At 39.7% G+C, this 22,067-nt stretch overlaps 2 protein-coding genes across 20 annotated transcripts in view; one reads left to right on the forward strand and one right to left on the reverse strand.

The window, feature by feature from the left end:
• Window positions 1-2,434: 2,434 nt before the first annotated feature.
• The window catches only part of LOC147798154 (uncharacterized), a 63,547-nt gene continuing 43,914 nt past the window's right edge, over window positions 2,435-22,067 (forward strand). For 2 of the 13 annotated variants that reach the window (XM_087140624.1, XM_087140626.1), the window contains exon 1: window positions 2,443-2,809. In XM_087140624.1, coding sequence (XP_086996750.1) covers window positions 2,677-2,809 — 133 coding nt within the window. In that variant the 5' untranslated portion in view covers window positions 2,443-2,676. Of the gene's footprint in view, window positions 2,810-22,067 lie in introns of all 13 variants that reach the window. The other 11 variants (XM_087140631.1, XM_087140630.1, XM_087140627.1 and 8 more) reach the window with 11 other exon arrangements.
• LOC110984676 (uncharacterized) lies at window positions 6,585-21,636 on the reverse strand. Of its 7 annotated transcripts, none has more exons than XM_022245077.2 (11): window positions 19,815-21,636; window positions 18,120-18,275; window positions 14,438-15,376; window positions 13,905-14,026; window positions 12,665-12,834; window positions 12,288-12,526; window positions 11,746-11,815; window positions 10,992-11,260; window positions 10,172-10,345; window positions 9,589-9,711; window positions 6,585-9,136 (listed from the first exon to the last, which is right to left on the reverse strand). In XM_022245077.2, exons 1-11 carry the CDS (start codon window positions 20,025-20,027, stop codon window positions 8,765-8,767), a joined length of 2,847 nt encoding a protein of 948 aa, XP_022100769.1. In that variant the 5' UTR covers window positions 20,028-21,636; the 3' UTR covers window positions 6,585-8,764. The 7 variants fall into 7 exon arrangements, with proteins under 7 accessions (XP_022100769.1, XP_022100768.1, XP_022100771.1 ...); XM_022245076.2 differs by having other exon boundaries at window positions 11,710-11,815; window positions 19,815-21,635; XM_022245079.2 differs by lacking the exon at window positions 19,815-21,636 and adding an exon at window positions 19,652-19,806 and having other exon boundaries at window positions 11,710-11,815.

The following is a 22,067-nucleotide window of genomic DNA, read 5'->3' on the forward strand; positions in this document are numbered from 1 at the left end:
TTAAATCGTTAATCAAGTTGGACAACTTTCGGACATAATTTGCAGTCCACTTCACCATGAGATTCCACATAGCCTGGTTTTCATGCGAACTTTTCCTAGAGCTGTTTTCGGGGAGTCACGCCTGAGGTTTTCTGTTTGTGCTTGTTAACCTGTTTGCCAACCACTCATGTGAAAAATCGAATCGAGTGTGCATTCATTACCGAACTAAATACATGTTTCGTTTCGTCAAAAGACATGTTTCTATATTGTAAGTACGTGTTTTCTTTCGTGCCAAAGGCAATTTCGTTTCGAGGGCTCCGGGCGTTATTTACTCATTTTCCCGCGACAATAGACTCATTTTCATGTTTGTCAACGTTTACGTGCCCGCCTTCTGCGGCTTCTCACGAAAGATTGCCATTTCTTTACCAGAGGGGGCAGTCAAACTGTTTACTAAGTAAAATTTCTCAGGAGCGAAACGGTGAAGACAAAAGTCGAAGAAAGAAAAACCTCAGTTACCTTGGAAAAAACTGTTGACAAAACAAAACAAGAAATTGTGCACAATCAATGGAAAACAAACAACAAATTATGGTTTTGAAAATCCCTTTCGGAAAAGTCGTTGTCTCCAGCTGGAAAAAAGGAGTGTAGCTTTCGAGTTTCTGGGATTCGGATTCAGTAGGTTCGTGTCGATACTTCAGATTCACCCTTTGCGCAAGGGAGCTGACTAAATACTGCGCGCTGCCTGTTTAACAAACCCACCGTCGGGCGAGGAGTGTATGAAAAGTGGGCAGCGCTGCCTTGCTGATTTGGACTCAACTCCTGCATCGTACAAGGGCTACGCTGGGATAAGCTGGCCGGCGATGCCCTGGTTTGAAGGGTAGCTAGAGTGGACTTTTAAAAATACAGACCTTCAAAATGTACCTATGTATCTCACTTAACCTTATTGATGTCACTATTTCAAAGGCTGTTTTACTATTGGGGGGTATTCATATCAATTTTTTTACATTCACAAGCAAAATTGTGAGGTCAGCCCAGGACAGAAGCCTAAACTTTACGTTGGTTTGTGTATGCACATAAAACTCCTGCTTTGTAATTTATAGCAATAAAAAGTCATCTTTCCTCGATCGGAAATGTTTTAGTGATTAATATAATGGGTTCATAAATTTTACAGAAAAACATTCGCAATGAATCATGTCTTCCTAGAGTGACATAACAGTAGTAGCACTCTGGTCAGTCTCGGAAAGCATCGATGAAAAGTGCCTTTTCAATTCATTTAACGTAACTGGGATGTTAAATTGAACAAGACTTTATAGTTGCAGAAAAACTGTGTCAAACAAATATTCACTTCGTTTCTTTTGTTTTGAAAGAAATTCAACTCACCGAATAATTTAACCCTCGAAATTAAAGAAGAGTAAAGTTTATCATTCTGTGACACACGATGCTGAGATTTTATAGCTACCAGATTCTTCTGGCCGCTTGAATCGTCCCAATTAAACTCTGCCTTCCAAGTATAGGGAAACATAACGAGTTTGAAAGTGAAACTATCATCACTGGCTGCTCCCATTGGGTTTTTTTTTTTTGTTTTTTTTTTGGCCGGGGGCATGCCCCTGATTTTTTGTAGGTCCTATGATTGGATGGGGCTTAATGGATCTGCCCATTAATGGCTGATGCCTCATGGTTCACAACTCCTCCCCCCTTTACAAGTTATTGCTCCGTCACCGTTGACTGCAATATTTGATGACCTTTCCATGTAATGATATTGCTCGATGAGGTTTATACCTTTTGGTCCGTTTCAAAAGTCGTACCTACACCGTGTCGAAAACAAGTCAAGTTGAATGTTTTTATTCCACACGGTACAAGCACGAGGCTTGAAACAAGTTTGACTCGACAAGCCATTCTCGGCTGGGAGAAGACTTTAGCTCGACAGGGTCTGCTGTGCTGATTTAACATGGCAGCATCAAATACTAAAATGTCGTACTGCTGCCGTGTCGAACATAATTTCGATTCGAAATTAGTCTCCACCATCGAAAATAAGATGAAGTCAACGGTGGCTTTTGAAATTTGAAATTTCAAAAAAGGTTTCCAAAAAGAAATTGCACCATCTGCTGATACTATGAACATATCGGCAGGATCCAGAAACCGTAAAGACTCTCATCGGTCCTTGACAACAAAAGGGCTACAATCAGTCACACAGTTTATACCGGGAATAAATTACTTGATTGAATGTAGTACCGCTTTCCTTATGGCAACCCCGACTTGAATAAGAACCCCAAGTATCTTGTTATTTTTGTGCGTGTCAGCCAATTTGGATTTATGTAGGGTAGACTGGGTATTTGTAAAGCTGCAGCGAGCTTGTGGGACGGAAAACCACAGACAAGCTATTTACAGACGGGCCACATAGTTCAAACTTGTCGAGCGGTTACGTTCAACAGCACTAGTTTTCACCCCGTAGGATAAAAAAAATGCTTGAAAAGTTCTATTGAATTGAAGGTTCGGGAAATTTTTTTGGCCTTTTGTTCCATGTTTATCAATCGTCGTCCCTGAAAGGTCATACGTCACGTACATTTATGTCGTGCAGAATTCGTGGGAAAGCCGAAAGAGGGACAAGCTGGTTTGGTGATCGACGTCCCGTCATAAATCGTCTGTGTCCGGTTCAGTCCTGTCTGGTTTTATCGCTGCATCCACACAGAGATTTTTAAAATGGATCCCCGCATCTGTTGTTACGTTGCTATCCTTGTCTGTCTGCACTGCATAGCAGCTGATGACGAACTTGGAAGACCACTGATGGGCTTGACCGGATCTGACTTGAAAAGAATCGGCCGTCACGTCCGCGGTAATGTTACTTCTTTGACTTAACCAGAAGTCACACCAACCAATTTTAATCTGTGTTTGATTTTATGCACCTACAATGTAAAGCATCTGTACGAAAACTCAATCGTGCTTCTGATGAAATTTAAGTGGGCAACTAATTTGTTATTTCGAATTACCAATTTGTTGCCATAAAGAAAATTAAGGACTAGTAATTACTTATTTCCAAGTTAATTGAAATAACGAATTTATAATTCGTAAAAACGAATTGGTTTCCCACTGAATTTTTTTATTTTGGTGGCTTGATTGGGCTTTCGTACATTTATCTGAATAACATGAGGGCGTTTGGCGGTGCTCGTGGGAAAACAGACGGACTGTTGAGATTCTTGATCCACTCCGTCGCGAAGCGTCCCTGTTCAATCATTGTGCTGATTAAGTGGGAAGAGGGAGTGGCCTCTCCTGGTGAGTCCATTGGAGCTAATTAGCATTTATTTATTTTTAAAGTCCAAATTCCATGTCTTGTCATATCCTACCCCTGAACATGCTGAAAAGCCTGGTTTAGTCATTTTACAGCTAGGGCCTCCCCTAGCCAGAATAAATGCAAAAAAAACAGACGGCCTTGAGCCGGCCTCCAAGCAGTTCCCATGGGACCGTGTACTAATTGGTCCCTTGTGCACAACCTAATGGGCTGTTTACAAAACGGTGCCTGGGGCAGGCAGTAGAATGTTCTTTATCAGTGACAGCTGTCTGGAACTTGTCAGAGGCCTCTGTCGGCTGTCTTTGAAGTGTTATTTTTGTTGGGGGGGTGTCGTGATGGTGGTATGGCTTGCCTGGAGCGTGGCGAGGGCCCCCCCCCTTCAAATCCGGATAGCCTGGGAAAACGGCCCCCACGGTACTGTGATGTACTTTTGGTGGGTTTTGGTGGTTTTTAAGATCTGTAGAGGTTATGGGACAACCTCTGAAACATTAATACACCTTCAGGACAGACTCAGGGCTCTGCAAACCTGAAGCATGCAACGGACTCAACGGAATAGTCCGTCCCCGTAACCGTGAGAGTTTAAATTGGGAACGCGTCCCAGGGGACGTCATTGCATCCAATCTGCAGGTATTAAACAACTGGACTTTCATACCTGCTCTAATGTCACATTCCTTTTATCTGTGTACTACATAGCATCTGCTGACGAACTGGGAAAACTACCCAAGGGCCTGGCCGAATCTAATGAGAAAAGAATCGGCCGTGATGTGGGCGGTATGGGTTTTTACTTAACAACAGGAATCAAATAGTTTGTTGGGAAAAAGCTGGGACTCAGTGGCCAAAAATGCTAATTTGAAGCGATTGCCTAGAGAGCGTAATAGTTCCTACTGAATACTACATCCCGCCTGGTATGGAACACTGCCTCGACATGTCACATGTACAACAAGATTCAAACATTGCCTACTTTAAGTTTTCCCGGTCAATTTCAGCAAAAATCCGCTAAGTTTCGTCAACACGCATTCACATTCGCAGAGATGCTACAGTTCGGCTTGTTTGGGGGTTTCTTTTTCCCTAATCTAACATTCACATTCGTTTCGGTGCACACAATTTTTTGTTAGCTTGGCCGTTCAGTTTCGTTTCCGTCATTTCTTTTCGTGTATGGGCATTCAAGACTATATATCACCATTCTTAAGTGTAATCAGTGCTCCCTTTATCCAGAACCTGCAGTCAAATTAGAAATCATTGAGGCGGACAGGATATTTTACCTGCACGTGGTTTTCATTCCTGTTTACAGTAAATCTATTCTGAGTGTTTAATTTAGGAGTACGTGCATTCCAAAATTTGCCATAGGTCCTTTCTTGTCATTTGCGTGGACCAATGCAACTTATATGCACATATGAAAGTTAAAAGTTCAGAGACACCAATTCAGGGTTACCGTTCAAATATGAAAAGAGAAGTTTGTGGGAAAAAAATGAGTTTACAATCCTCTCTTTGCGTTATTGCCTAAGAAAGTGTTATTATCTGTTTGGGTGTAATGACATTATTAATCAGTAAGGACTGAACAGTGGTGACGCTTTGCTACGGAGATCACGAAAATCAACAGGTTCAAACAATATGGCCCGCGTGTAAAAAAAACTTGGGTATCAACGTACCCCCCACACACACACTGCACACCCGTACACAGTTTCTACTTCTGAAAGGTATACACGCTCACAGAACAACATTAACGAAAAGAAACCTCATCGTGTTAAAACTTTCAACTTGACTCATTTAGCTTTGGCTTATATTGTTTTTCTTTACTGAGAAGACTTATTTCATATGCGACAATTGAGATGTAAGGCCCGATCGCATTCTTAGGCAGAAACAGCCATTGTATCATTGATACATGCATTTGTTATTTCTATTTCATCTGTCTACTAAGTGAAATGAATTGATACGTCAGTATACGAAATGGATTTCAATCTTTACCAAATAGATGAAATCATTTAGTAAACAACATTTTACTGTCAAATGTGCGCTTAATGATTTGAACAATAATTGTACTCGTTCGCCCAATTTAGGCAAAACGCATCTACGCCGCAAACGCTTATTGTAGAACAGGAAAGAAAACGTGTACTCAGGAATTCTGTACCTTGAAAACTGAGAATTATTTCCCCTTTTTTTGATAAAACCAACCACTGTCGCCAGGGATTTGGCTTAGTGTTTATTTCACTCACAAACGCCCAATTTTGGCAAAACGCATCTACGCCGCAAACGCTTATGCACAAACATTTGGCGTTATAACGGGCTAGCTCGGTGTTATGTGGCGAGGCAAAACGATCAATCGTTTGGGGTCCCAACAAATTGTCCACGACTAGCCTGAAAGATTCCTAACAGCTTAGTCGTCGTAGTCTCGAAATTTACTTATTTTGCCTGCGAGTTTATTCTGGTTCCTAGGGAGCCATTCGAGTAAAACAATACGGCCTTGCTCATAGGTCAAATTTAACATAAATATTGCGAGCTCTTGCAATTGGGGCTCGGCACTGTCAGGTGCTGTGATTTTTGAACGCTGGAGCTGTCTGTATACCACCTTATGAGTTTATCGGAAACCGTTCTGCAAGGACGAGATATACAGCGGTTCGCTCTCGCCGGGTTGAGCTGTCACTTTGCTCGGACACGCGATCCAGTTGCTGTGAAATTTGAGCGACGGGCGATTTTCGACGGGTGCCCCGTAACCGAAAGCACTGGCATCTGAATCTACTGTGATTGAAGGTGCCAGCCGAAACCGAATCGTGAAGCCGTTCGAAGGCACAATGTGCGTTACCCAAGATTGTTGATCGGCAAGGGAACCTTGGCTCAGGCGCATCTCATCATTTCAAACGATACGCCTGCGCAATCCACATTAATGCACAGGCGCAGTCGCCGCAGCAGGCACAACGCTATTGGAACTATTTCGGTTTTTTTGGAAATACTACTTTTTCACTTTTCAGCAAAAAAATACAAAATAATTGACTAAACTAATGTGGTTTATCAGGTAAACCTCGCATTGAGGATTGTTGTACCGAGGATTCTGATAACTGACGTTTAAAAATTGCAATTTCAGAAATACGTGTGTTATTGTATCTGCTCAAAAAGTTTACGCGAGAATTTCCTAAAGAAGTTAAAGATAATTTTATACAGCAAATACTGAAAAGCTATATATTGATCAAACTAAAATGGAGTTTTCTCAATTAAACAATCAATACGTATTTCCGAAGACAATATTGCCTGCTTTTAAAGGCCCAAAGTGTAAAAGCACGTTAACAAGTAAAAAAACCTTTAAAAAAGAAGCAATTTATGAGAAATCTTCCCTTTTTCTTAGCAGTTGTTTTATTTTGTACAAATACTGAAATCCCCATTGCTCACAATAAATTCAATCTCAATGAAAGGTTTTCAAGATACAATATTGGTAATTTAGTAAATTTATACATCCAACAATAAAAATCACAGAAACACACCGATCTACATGTAAGTAACCGAGGGAATATATGTAGAAATAGAACATAAAATACTGATAGGCTCAAAACGAAATGGGAGAGCATGAATGAGATCTTAGTTCGGGTCCTTCACATTTCAAAAAGAAAGGATCAGTACGTGAGCGATATACTAAAACAGACACTCCCCTACTGAAACCAAAATGACCACGTTGTATCATCATTGCCGTGTGGTACTCCCCAGTTCGGTACGCCAATTGGCGTACTGTACTGACACTACCTTGCCGATATTGTATCATCAATGCCGTGTGGTACTCCCCAGGTCGGTACGCCAATTGGCGTACCCTACTGACACTATATTGCCGATATTGTATCATCAATACCGTGTGGTACTCCCCAGGTGGGTACGCCAATTGGCGTACCCTACTGCCACTACATTGCCGATATTGTATCATCAATGCCGTGTTGTACTACCCAGTTCGGTACGCCAATTGGCGTACCCTACTGACACTATATTGCCGATATTGTATCATCAATGCCGTGTGGTACTCCCCAGTTCGGTACGCCAATTGGCGTACCCTACTGACACTACCTTGCCGATATTGTATCATCAATGCCGTGTGGTACTCCCCAGGTCGGTACGCCAATTGGCGTACCCTACTGCCACTACCTTGCCGATATTGTACCATCAATGCCGTGTGGTACTCCCCAGTTCGGTACGCCAATTGGCGTACCCTACTGACCCTACCTGGACCATGTTGTATCATCAATGCCGTGTGGTACTCCCCAGGTCGGTACGCCAATTGGCGTACCCTACTGCCACTACATTGCCGATATTGTATCATCAATGCCGTGTTGTACTACCCAGTTCGGTACGCCAATTGGCGTACCTTACTGACACTATATTGCCGATATTGTATCATAAATGCCGTGTTGTACTACCCAGTTCGGTACGCCAATTGGCGTACCCTACTGACACTATATTGCCGATATTGTATCATCAATGCCGTGTGGTACTCCCCAGGTCGGTACGCCAATTGGCGTACCCTACTGACACTACATTGCCGATATTGTATCATGAATGCCGTGTGGTACTCCCCACTTCGGTACGCCAATTGGCGTACCCTACTGACACTACATTGCCGATATTGTATCATGAATGCCGTGTGGTACTCCCCAGTTCGGTACAATTGGCGTACCTTACAGACCCTAGTTGGACTATGTTGTATCATCAATGCCGTGTGGTACTCCCCAGTTTGGTACACACATTGTTTGACAACAAACTTTGTCCTTAATGCCTCCAACATCATACTTTAAGAACTAATCGCAAGCACATGCAGTGTCCAAACTTTTTTCAATTTTTACGATGAAATCTCTGTATATTGTATTCCCTCTCCACTTTAGTCATTTCACCATGTTTGAAATTACTCGTCTCCAACCACAAAAACCTCCACAGATTTTGGCACCTTCATCAACAGATAGGTTTCTATATTGGTCAATTACAGTATGTGATATTCCATTATGCCAATTTATTGAAAGATTATCCTGGGGAAACATCCCAAAAATCAACCGATTTTTCTGTTGACAGCTACATGAAATTGCACGTACACAATTAAAAATTGCATCCATGTCTTGCTGCAACAACACGTGCCAAACACATGGCATGTATTGCTGGTTTGTTTCACACGTACAGTGTATATGTAAATGCAGAACCCACTGTACACATTCCCCAATATGAGTGTGAGTACCCCATTCTACCTCAGTATTTCAAAGGGAATAACATACATGTAGGTTTGTGTATTTCCTGATCGCCTGTACAAGACTTTACGAAATCGTTGGTGAATATTGTTTTTTTCAAATAATTCTACTAAACGTTTTAAACGACACAAATCCATAAAACCAACATTAGATTTCGGAAAAATTTGGAAACCCATGACAATCCGGAGGATTGATTGGGTTGACCTGACACCAAGGAATTATTAACATTTGAAACTGCTATTGTGAAAAACCTTTGTAATTAATACTTGGAACTTATATTTACATCGATGCTGTATTAGTGCATGTGCTTTTCATCTAATTCAGCATACTTGGCACGAAGTTCTGTCCTTGTTGCACTATTCAGGCAACTCCTTGTTGTCAAGGAAAAACCCCAGAGAATGACAGACTCAACTGGAAGTTTATCTGTGTACGGACGTCTGTTTTTTCCAACTCCTAGGTTAATCTCTGCCCATGGCTTCAACCAGGAGCCTTTAAACCACTGGACTTCAATTGTTTCGCCATTGATTTTCATAACCTTACCAATGTAAGGCCGTTTGGCTCTGTCATCTAAGTGGAGAGCCACAAGTTGACCTTCCTCAATGGAAGACCTTGTAGCTTCCAGCGTCACATTTCTCTCTCTAACTTTTCCTTGGTGTCCTATTGTGACCTGCAGAAAATTTTTTAAAGAAGCGCCAGAATAGAAATGTTTAAGAAACATTCACACGCAATGTAAATTGCTTGGTGGAACAAAAATACCATGTACACTGTATCTCCCCATAAAGTGAACATAATTTTACAAACTCAGTATAGACTGTTTGAGTGAATGAAGGTAAAGTCATAGGATACATTGCCAAAACAGAATGATTAAATACTTTAAAACTTCAGGATTCACTGAAGTTCTCAGTCGCGTTAACTGGTGCCAAAATACAAATACCATTTAAATTGGCTTGCTTGTCCGTTTGCTTCACTGAAGCATCCAATGGAATAATGAAAACTGAGACAAGGTATTACCATAATAAAATAACCCATCCCTCCACTGAGAGTTTGACACGAAAGGAGAACCTTTCACACCGACATTAAAAGTCAGATAGTATTATTGTAACATTCTGTCCAACTTACCTTTGGATACTCTTTTGCCATTGCAGTTTGCATTTCCTCTAAATCTAACGGCACAGGTTGGTGGATATGAGAACAAGATCCCTTAAGCTGTACAACAGGCCATGTAGTTGGGCTAACTGGTACCTTTGAAATTCACATACATGTATATGTAAAAAAATTATTGCAATCATGTTGAAACAATGTGCATGCAAATTACTTACATTAACAAGAAGGTGAAATACCAAGAAAAATGATTGACATGGCATTATCTGCAAAGTGGTTTTTCAACTTTATAACCTGCTGTATCTTAAAAAGTATTTATTCTATGTATCAACCCAACACTGCAATGCGTGTCCATCGAGCACAATCAACCTCCATGAAAACTTGTATATCCAAACAACACTCTATTTGCATTTACGCATGTCAAGATTCAACTGATTTTGAGAATGGACTTGAGATATTTTTCTGTTAAACCTTAAACTCCATCATTGTTTTGTTGCCATTTTGCCTTTGGGGTATGTAATTTTGAGAACATCACACGACAGAAATGCTTGTCAGCGGCAACAATAAAAATGGTCGAATCATAATCCGTTTTTGTTCTAACCTTTTCCAAATCCTTCATCTTTGCAAGGAACTTCTCCCACCAAGATCTGGCACAGTCAGGCAGTCTCAGTTTGTACCCCTCACTTTGTAGGATGTCTTTTGTCAGTGCTGACAAGTTTACCTTTTCCAGGCAAGGTTGAACCCAAGATGGTGGAGAGTTCAAATCTGGAATACTCTGATGGATGATTAAAGGGTATTGTTCAGTTACAAATATAAAATATACACAGCCCCTTTTTCACACAAATTGTGCTGTGTAAGCACATTTAGTTCTTAATGTAGTAGCATTCCCACAGCCTCGAACAGGTTAAACCTATTATTCATTATGTTGTATAAAGAATGTTTTTGGAAATAAAAATGGTAATATTACAAACATCCAAGTGAGTTAAAAGCTGTTTTTGCATACTTCAACGATTTTGTACCAACTGCCATGATGAAATCTTCACAATGTTTTCTAGATTAATTTTATGTTTATCTTGTTTCTGCAGAAAAAGTATTTTATTCGATACCTCTTCATTCCCAATATTATCATTGCAATATCACCCAAAGGATCTTTGCTGGGATCATCCAAAGTTAGTTAATAGACAGCAAAAGGAATGTGTCACTGTATTTTCCACAGGTCCACGGGAAGTGCTTCGGCCAAGCATACAATGTGTCCTCCTATTTGTACTTCACAGATTTTACCTTTATGTGAGTGGTACTAGGACATGAACAATGATTTGACTCCTGCTCACTGAAAATCTGTTTGATCCTGGCAGACAAATTAGGCACAAATGCATGCAAATGTGCCGAGAGGCTTTTCCCCCAATTATAATCCTACTTACGTGTAGACAGCGCAGCCCTTTATGGAAGTCCATCTCGTCATTGTCTGAATCAGGTTCCTGTTGGGGCTCCCAAGGGGTTGTGACCCATATCCTCCAGTGCATTCTACAGACTCCATCCACTTTAGAGAACTTGAACCAATGAGGATGACTATGATGGTGGTAATCCCCAAATAAATGAGGTTCCAGCCACGTCTTCACATCAAGGAGTGGAGTTGCAGGGCAAAGAGTAATGATGGGCGTGTAACTGTCCCGTACTGTTTTTTCCAAATCTGTAATTAAGTTAAATAAACAATAATATACATGTATCTCAATTTTTACAGTACCTACCTATAGGGTGTTTTTGAATTTGGTTTATAGTGCAAATTTTGTCCAAGTCTATCTCATTTAAGTTGTGAAACATAACATTTAGTGTACTTCAGCTTGAGTTTCATACCAAAACAAAATTGGATGGACTGTGTGATACAGAAAATGAGGAAAGAATAAAATTTCACTGTCATGGATTGTCCAATTTAATTAAAGATTCAAGTCTGCTTACATGGCACATACATCCACAAATGAACATGCAGAATAGATATATACATGCAAGTGAGCTTTTCAGGGAAACAATTACAACTCTTATGCGTAGCTGTCATCATGGAAAATGGAAAGTGTATGTATGTACATGTACAAACCAGATCCATTTTAAAACTAAAAAACACATCGGGGGCGAAAAACATACCATCCAGAGTATAGATGTTTGTCCTTTGTATCTTACTTGAAATACAAGAGAAGAGCTGATCAACATCTTCATGAGTGTGACCAACAGGAAGAAAGTGCATAGTGACCTGCGAACAGACAGGCAATGTTAAGTGACCCTTTTACAAATAGATAATGTCAAAATGTTGGTCAGCATTGGTAGTGGTAGTAATAGCATGGTTAAAGCATACAAGGTATGGTTACTATTCAAAATTTACATGTAGCACACACTATTTTAAAAAGTCTACCAGAAAACTTTTCATCCTGTCTAATGTTGGGAAAAATATTTGAAAATGCAAATATCCCGGACTCCTAACAATGCTTAAGCTTAAGACATCACATGCATTGGCTGGAAATCACACATTTGTGTTGCAACAGTACCAATGAAAGGACATGTGAGTTGAAAAACCTCTCACTGCCTTTGTACATGTATGCCGCACATACCCACACATATCTGTAGTCATGATATGGGTTCAAAGAAAATACAAACATGCATACATGTACATGAAATACTGGCTCTACATATAGGATGTTAACATGTAAATAAGTCTGCTGGCTTACCTCTTCAAATATATCTAATTCAACCAGAAGTGCTGCAAAACCAATGACGTATCGGTTTTTGTTTTCTCGGAAACAATTATCGAGCTGCAGAAACAGTGTTTTTCCCAATTTCTCTTGATGCCTCATCAGCGTTTGAAGAAGACAGTGAAGTGTTAAATTACTGTCATGGGGCACTTCCTTATGATCAAGATAGACTAAAGGGATCCTCCCCTCTGCAGTAGCTGTGTGCATTAATACACCTGTAATTGGAAAAGAATGTAATATTCCATGATATACAACTTAAGCATGACCAATGTATTTTATGAAGGGAAAAACAAAACCAGATGTGTGATATGGCTGTTTATGGGGAGCTGGTGACAAATGATATGACTTTGTACCTGTAATATGCACAGGGAGTCTACTGAGGTGTACAGTTGCCTTGTCCCGTCTGATGAGGTGGGGCACATCAGTTTTTGACTGATCCATACCATCAATAATGATTGTGGTCTGGTCAGTGGGATGACACCTAGCCCTTTCCCGTGCAGTATGATATGCTCTCCGTTCATGCCTGAAATGATTAAAACAGTACATCAAGACAGTGTTATCATCAATACCCAAAGTACCAAAAATCAAGGAGGTCTTTACTCCAATGTTCTAGTGGTTGGTCTTCTTTGAACACTTAATTTTTTTCAAATTAAATTTTTTTCCAAATTAAAATTTTGGCCACACCTGGCACTCAGTCAAGAGAACTGTAAATTAAATCAAATACCTTTAAATACATGTAAATGTAGGGTGTAAGGGATATGAACATGTAGTTACAATACAGTTACCCAGTATACATTGTGCAGCACTGTAAAAAAGAGTTTTCTAGGTTCAACACATACTACATGTACTACATGTATACACATGTATATACAAAAGTCCAAAAGCAAAGTAGTACCGACATGGAAAAAACTTTGTACTCTGTAATGTGAAGTAAATTTCAATGAGTGTGCAGTCTATTTCATATTTTGGTGTGGATATGCAACACTTACACACTAAATCACACAGACGTGAAAAATCCCCAGAAATATCAATGTGCACATGTGCATTGGTTTTAATACAGTAGCTCTTCCAAAAAAGTCATTACTTAGTACCAAATGATTTTTTTGCAGAAACCAGACTGTTTTCTGCAACGCATTTGGTCTCTGTTCAGCACATGTGTTGATACATGTACATATATCAATCATTGCTGGGAGCTACAAAAAGATGCACCCTCTTTTACTGCATCACCTCACATTTTGAAAGGGCAATCAGGCCTTTTCCTCGGCCTCAGTCATAGTATGATATACATGTACTGTTTGTCCAGACAACAGAGATGTTTAACAGATCATGAGATGGAGAATAATGAAGTTGGAGAGAAATTTAATGTGAAGAAAGCGAGGTACGGTATAGTGCACCACTTTTGAATACATGACTGATACATGCCATTTTTGTAGACTACATTTTCTAGAAACATGTAAATTGTTTTCTGGAATAAAATCTTTTCAATTTTTTTTGTAAATTACATACATGTACATGTAGCCCTAATCTCAGTCCCCAACCACCTCATGCTATATCCCAACATGTCAATTAATGTACATATACATTAGAACTTACTCAACAGTGGACGCATGTTGCTTCATTAAGTCTGTTACAAGTTTCTGCTCTACATCTGTAAGGGCTCTTCCTCTTCTCTCTTTCAAGGTTGTGCATGTTGTACATTCTGTAAACTCTGAACGCTGTGGTCAAATAAAACAATATGGGTAATAATCTCTTACACTGTGGCGAAATCATCAGAATTTATGACAACTGAAATGTACAAATTTCATCTACGGGAATTCAATGCTAATGTGATGTTTGAAATGTTGATCTCTGACAACACAATTTTGATTTTGATATGCAAAGTACAAAATCTTTAATGCACTAGCTACATGTGTACACCCTAACTTTAAATTGTACACACCTGTATTTTATTGGGCTACTATGATCAATCAACTACATGATAGACTACAGTGTATGATCAACAAACCATTATAGAACTTTCAAAGCAATGCAAAACCAAATATATTTGAGTACATATGTAATAATTATACGTAAATGAGAATGAGATGTGCTCGAAAATACAGTACAACATATACACTGTACGTTACCTTTGCAATGACAAAGTTTGCCAGATGATCAGCCCAGATAGTAGTGAAATACTCATAGGAGATGATGTTTACTTGTTGGACACCTCTTTCACAAAATTCTTCTACCATGCGGTTGTACAGGGACTTCTTTGTGTAGGATGGTGGCAGATGCACAGCTGATTTGTGTGGTAGCCAATCCCCGATGCGTCCAAACAAGAATTTCATCCAGCCTAGTGCTTGTGTAGTTTTTTCATTCATTCGTTGTCTGTTGCTGTTTCCATGAATGACTTGCTTAATGCCTTCCTCCACCATCTTCACGCACTTCAGGTATCTTCTATATGTGAAGCCATATGCCAAACACCAAGCTTTTTCACACACTGGCTTGCCATGAACAAGAAACCGGCTTTTAACAAGCCTTTTCCCATCTTGATTTTGTAGAAACTGACATTTGTCTCTAATATTGTCCACAATAAATTGCCTCTGCTGGGTGCTTCCTAAGTCCTGAACTTCCAGCAGGCAAAGTTCTACATCTAGCAATGACAGTGTTTTCAAGCATTTATTCTCACAGCACTTATCAAGCAAGATCTCAATAGGCTCTCTCTGGCACCTCTTACTCCCCGGAAGAAAATGACTGCCAACAGGAGATACCTGAAGCTCTAGGACAGCATTGCTAGAACTTGGCTTTGATGGTGTTGATGAGTTCAGCTCAGAAAATGATCCCTCTGATGAGAAAGAGTCTTCGGACCCCGACCAAAAGACCGGTTCAGTGTCCGTCACACTGCTGAATTTGGACACTTCCAAAGGATCACAGTCTGTCACATTGCAATTACTCTCTGTCTCAGTGTCTGAGAGATTACTGCAGTTCAGTGGTTCTGTGTCTGTGAGATTCAGTTGGTGTACACTTGAGGTTGATGTGCCCGCAAAGCCACTCACATCCATGGTCCAATCTTTCATGTTTTCCTGTAAAACAGAAAACAAACATACAACAGATGTTAAACTGAACATGCAGGACACAAGTTTTTATGGAGAAGGCTAGAGTTAATTTCTTTATTTCTCAAGCTGTATGAGCTGTGGTATGGAGTCAATGTTACTCTCTCGAAGCATGAAGTCAGAATGACTCAGAGAACCATTTACAACTTGTAGCATTTACCAAGTATTCTAAAAACATAAATTATTCTTTACCAAGCACAATGTCTTACTGAATTGAAAATTTAATCGTCAGACTCATTCAATCCTTGCATATCAAACAGTGGCAATAAATGATGGAACACTTCACAAAAACCCTAGAATCGATTCCAGTGTCGACAAAAAGAATATCGACTCCTTAAGACATCAGTCACAATCATTGAGGATCGATTCTCGATGCAGTCTATCTATGAGTATGAGTCACTCAACGGCCTTCATGCATGAGTGGTTTGCACATGATCTTCTCCAAGTGCATGCCACTACAGGAAATGCCTGTCTTTACACCAGCTGATAATGCTCATCAAAGTGCTATATACAGTGCAGTTCACTTGCTGGTGACTTTCACAAAAGTACATGTATAAACTAGAAAATAGAATAGGAATGATCCTTAGTATTCACGAAATGCATATTGAATACAAGATCCTAATTAAAATAATTGGCAAAATTATGACAATACACTTTCCTATTCGTCAATGCCAATATCAACACGGAGATCCGAGAAATGCGAGTACTGTGCGGCACAGACATTTCTACTCAATATACTGTATAAGACCCCAAGACCATGGTCATCGTATGTTTAACCTACAAATATACATGGCCCTGGCACAACTTCATGCAATATGAAGACTCAACAACCACATACAATTGTAGAGCAAATCAAAATCATGGGCTGCATACTTCTTAAGTATTAGAATCGCAGAAATCATTCCCAAAATTATTACTCAACAATGGCTGGATATTGTGAACATCCAGAAGCACATTAGCATGCAGCAAGTTCAAAAGGAATCAAGTGACAAAAAGACACATTCTGTTAAATACAGAATGGTCATGGAAAAATAAAGAGTTCAGCTGCTCTTGACTAAATCCTGATTCAACGTTGGCAATACAGTGTATTACAATGTGCATGTACATGTATACAAGCATCTACCACTTTGAGAGGATCAAATCATTTGTCCTCCGGCATGTTCTGCCTGTGTACATGGACTTTGTTGCAAACAAAGAGCCCAAAGTTATGGTACTGAATAAGTAAAGAAATAATGCTAAAAACCTCAAGGAAAGTCCTTTCTGTCATTCATCCAAGTAAATGAAACACAACATACATGTAACTGTGATAAAACAGATCAGGCAAACACTGCATGAGAGTCTATATTATTCTCTAAAAGCATGAAGTCAAACCATGGTGAGACTGACCCGGAGAACAAAGGCTCCCATCCCACCATACAGCCACAGTGTTCTGCCTGCACAGGAAGTGTTATGTAACCCACTAGCTGGAACCTCTCTGAGTGTTTCCTGTGGGGGGGGGCCCTTAGGCACTAGCAGTGCCCTTAGTACCTGCACAGGAAGTGTTATGTAACCCATTAGCTGGAACCTCTCTGTTTCCTGTCGCCCCCCCCTCCCCCTTAGGCGCCAAACAGCAGGAGACAGTACATGTACTTACATTAAAGAAATTTGGGGGCCAGGAATAAACAAAGCAAAACTCTGGTGAACCCTAACCATCTGTCCATGGCCTCTACATAAGTGTTACATTCTCGTTGAATTACATGTATACGTATTTGTTCCTTACATCAGTGTGATCTTGCTTGATTTCGCTGTTGCATCAGAGAAAATCCAAGCTTCAGAATAACTAAATCATTTGAAGCTTTCTGATTGTACAACTATGTTACTCAGTTACACCCCTGTGAATAAACTGTAACTTGGAAGATGCCTTTGCAAAGAATTTCATAGGAGGCATCCCAAGATAATTTGTACTGTAACAGAAACAAGTTACCTAAATCTGGTCCCTGAAGGGCTAAAGTGAATGAATGGAATGTGGGATGGATGACCCACCCTGAGTGTATTGCTAAATGCTATTGCCAACTATTTACAAGGGTTTGTTTCTTTTTCTGGCTGAAAAAAGTACTTTTTAAAAGCTTGAGCTGTTATCGCCGTAGGTCTGATGTCTCCCCTTTGAAATATTCAGAGTAAAATCAGTACCTTTGGTAACATTTCTCATTAATACTTATATTTACTAAGGCACATGTACAGGACCACTATTTTGATATGACCAATGTACATGTATTGTGTATTACATTGACGCTTCATGTGGCTGGATTAAAAGTTTAATCACACATTATGTTTCAAAGTGAACAGGTCACTAAAATGTATGTAGGCCTACATACATATTACTTGGATACACATGATATACTCAAGACAACTTTTATTGTCATACTGTACATCTACATAGAAAGCATGTACAACAGAACAAGTAGTGGAAACATGTACGAACCCAGCATGCATTTTCATTTACATGTACTTGTAGGCTATTTCCTTCCCACACCCATCAGTCATTGTCCAAGTAATAAGTTGGGCCTACTGTAGTATTGCATTCAGTAGCTGAAGACTCCAGCAGGCCTATCACTGCCTATAGGATTCCTGGAATGGGAATGTGGTTGCAACTTGGCATGGATGGATTACAATACATGTACATGTACATGTATCTGTAGCCATGCATGCAGGCACAGGTATGTCTTGTACTTACCTTGTCATACTTGTACAAGAAGTAATTAAGACATGTCATTGAATGTTGAATTGGCTGATACCGGCATCCCGAACGGGCATGTACTGTGCATGTTTGCAGACATGTACAGTAGGCCAACCGGTAGTTCTGGCACTGCGCAGTTCCCTTTTGGTTTTGCTATAATAACACATAAAATACCATTAATGAGAAGCTTGGTATTTGTAAATGAACAGGTAGGGCATGTAAAGTTTTCTTTAGAGGTACAAGTACCTTGAATTTTCGATTACACTTGATATCAGAACTTTTTTGAGCAACTTCATACTCTCAGGAAAAAAATGAGACCATATACATGTAACTCGTTTTACCTATTCATTGTAAAAGGCTTTATACTCAGGGAAGGGCTATTTGATCAATGTCTGGCCAGCTGTTCAGTGATGGCCTGGTCAAGGAGACAATGTGTCTAGAATTGGGGGGGGGCTAACCAAGCAGGAATTAGGGTTCAGGAATACCAATGCAGCATCAGCAGCATCATAAATCTTTCTAATAGATGAGCCATGTGGGAACCCTTTGTCTCTTCAACTTTTAAAGCATACTTGAAGCTTATTTTGAGTCTGGGAGTAAGCCAGTGATGGCCTTCAACTGTGCAAAAACAACAGGCAATGCTGGTTCATATGTGCCATAAAGGAATAATACAGTACATGTACATGTATGTACAATGTACATGTACGTGAACATGTGAATGTGCAAATTTTGAAGAACACCCAAATTATCCAAATTATGACCCCTTAAACTGTCACAGTGACTAAGAGTTACATGTATGTATTATGAGTGATCAAGCACCAAATAATTAAAGAAATTCCGATCAATGACTTTCTTAAAAATTATTATGACAGAATTATTGAAATGTTGGTCATGCACATACACTGAAGGCCTGGTTCAAAACCCTTATTTTGTATTCGTTAGAAGTGCTTGCAACTATCTGAATACATGTAGGGAAGACTTAGAAATGACATTCAACTAATATTACATTTACGTGTACACATTACTGCACAAGCATGAAGTAATTCACATAATGAGCATGTTATACCATGGTAACACTGAATAGCTACATGTACATGAGTTCCACAAACCTTGTTTTGGCATTTTTATGTATATTTTGCATTTGCAAATGCCTCCAAACAATTTTCGAAAACTGAAAGAAGCTTTGGTACATGTACAAGTAAATTAAATTTGTTTGGATGGAGCATATCACCTGCCATTCAATGAACGATGAAGACCAAATAGGGGTGTAAATATTGCAGGGAATTTGGGAATGTCTAATTATATTAAACTGGACAGCAAACGAAAATTGCCACTTCTGTCAAAGGCCACACTAAAAATTCACCCCATAGAAATAAATAATTTTTGTACACAGGTGTGCTGCAATACCCCTTACTAATCACATGCCCAAAAGCAAGTGTCCAATGTCCATCACCTACACACATGTAGTGTGACGCCCATTCATAAGACAAAATAAGAGTTCACTTAGATAGACGCACTGTTTGCCCATTTACCTGTACATTCCCCAGGAATTCCAAGAAGACGCTTGATGCTAATTACGAAGTGCAGCACAAGTTGAACTACAAAGGGCCTGCAAGAACTACAGTACCAGTAGTAGGCCTGCAAGATGTCATTATCAGATCTTTTACTCTATCATCCATAGGCCTATATACTCACCAGATTTGCTTTCTTCGTTGCAAAGAAGGACCGCAACTTGTACATGTACTTGTAGTTCCGCCGGTGGCCACGCGGCGAAATAGCGACTGCGGCCAACATCTGCACACTTCTATAACTAGTCCACTGAGAAGGCCTGCAAGCCAGGCCCGAGTCTACCAGCTCACGCACGTGCATGTTTGTACATGTACAGTACATGTACTTTATACAGTACATGCACAGTACATTATTTGTAAACGTACATGTACATGTTACCGGTGCATGCGCGCCCCAGGCCTAGCCTTTGGCATCGATTGTGTCCGTAGCAGTCTTTCCAAGAATTCGATTAATAATGCAAAATCTGTGAAATGATTGACTTATTTATAGCTTTCCTGTTATTGGGGAAACAAAGACAAATCATAATTTAGAGCTGCCACTATTCCATTAATTTTCTCAGTGCATAACAGATATTTATAGTGAGTGCTACAGGGTTTTTCAAAACTACGAAAAGTTTGTACAGATGAAAACATTTTTATTTAGAAATTTGCAAGTGAAAAAAGTTATTTTAAATTATAAGAAAAAGCTCAATTTTACTTTCTGTGCGCACTTTTGCATATGCAGAAATGTCAGTCCCGTGCCTTCAATGAAATGATCAATGCAAATACCAACAGATATTCGTGGAGTACACGATACCGTACTTGAATCTTCAAAAACGCTATGGTGAAAAAACTGCATAACGGAAATAGTATCACTGATAGTGTGGACATGTAATCCATGAAATTTTCGTAAAAGTAAAATTTGTTTTCACGTACATAGCTGCTTTCTCTTTCAAATTTAATCACAGTTAGCAGCAGGATGGCAGGTTACAACCCAAGTTTGTTTGAGCTGTTATTTTTGGCCCCGGTGCAGACGGTTGGTACTTGAAGCGTAGTCAGCAAATGTACGGCATTCAAAAATACATTTGAGTCAACTCGTACGTTGGACAACACGCACCTCGAGTCAAGACCACTCGTACCTGCTGTCCATAATTCAGTAGTAACTTTCTTGCTTTCCTTTCAGCACCTTTAAGATCGAATTTCAAAGAAAAATCTTCAGAAATATCCCGGACAGATCTCGAGCGCCAGCATGGTTTTCTGCATGGAGGCAATGCCACTGGCGTTTGCGCCAACGATTTACGTGACACTTGGGTCCAACGCCCAGTACGGTTTACCAATTTGACTTAAGGCAACTCGACCATGCAGCATACGCACAGCGCACCATTCACAGTAATCAGACCTGTTCAATAGTTTCACCCCAATCTTGATGTGTGATGTACATGAGTGATTTCAAGCTGGAAAAAAAAGGAAAATCATCTCGGTGCCTTGTATTATTGACAAAACCAAAGTAATTTTGTTTGCCCTAAAACTGCAGGAAACGACCTTCAACCCAAAACTTGATGTGTGATACTGGACACTGATTTAAGGGCACTCCTAAAAAAAAGTTTTACACATGTAGTAACATACTGAAAAATCATCTCACTGCATACTACTATATGCCCAACCCCAAATACACCCTTTTCACCTTAAAATCAGAACCGCATTAGTGACCCCAAACAGTGACACATGATGTCAGAGACTGGTTTCAGGTCATTCATGAAAAATTCAACACAAATGATTAATTCTTACAGATCCAAGTAAAGGAAAATGATAGGAAATCGTCTAACTGCATCATAGTACAACAGCGAAACCTTAAATTCACCTTTTTCTCCCTAAAAAGAGAGCCATACAATCTTTTCACCCCAAATTTATGCATGATGTCGCAGACTGATTTCAGGTCATTCTGGAAAATTTTACCACAAATGATCAATTTTTACGCTTTCAAATAAAGAAATCATCTGACTGCATTGTACTAGGGCAAAACCTTAAAATCACCTTTTTCAACCTAAAAAGAGAACCGTTCAATCTTTTGATTCCAAACTTGACGCATGATGTAGCAGACTGATTTCATGTCACTCCTGAACATTTCTATACAAAAAATTAATTTGAACGAACTTCAATGGATGAATATGATTCAAAATCATCTGCAGTTGCTTTGTATGGAGCTCCCTAAGTGACATCTGACTTTTTAACATCCTTACTTTTGGGTTGGGATGACCTCATAGTACAGACAAGATGTAAACATACAGAGACTAAGATAAGTTATCACATGATAAAAACACCCAGAAACATTTAATCATGGGATTGCGATATCGTAAAAGTGAAAAAATTACATTATCTGTCAATGGGATGGCAACGATTA

This window comes from Acanthaster planci, linkage group LG09 (genome assembly GCF_054643075.1).
Source record: "Acanthaster planci isolate LZ-2023a linkage group LG09, COTS_SCS, whole genome shotgun sequence".
In the NCBI taxonomy this organism is placed as follows: Eukaryota; Metazoa; Echinodermata; class Asteroidea; order Valvatida; family Acanthasteridae; genus Acanthaster; species Acanthaster planci.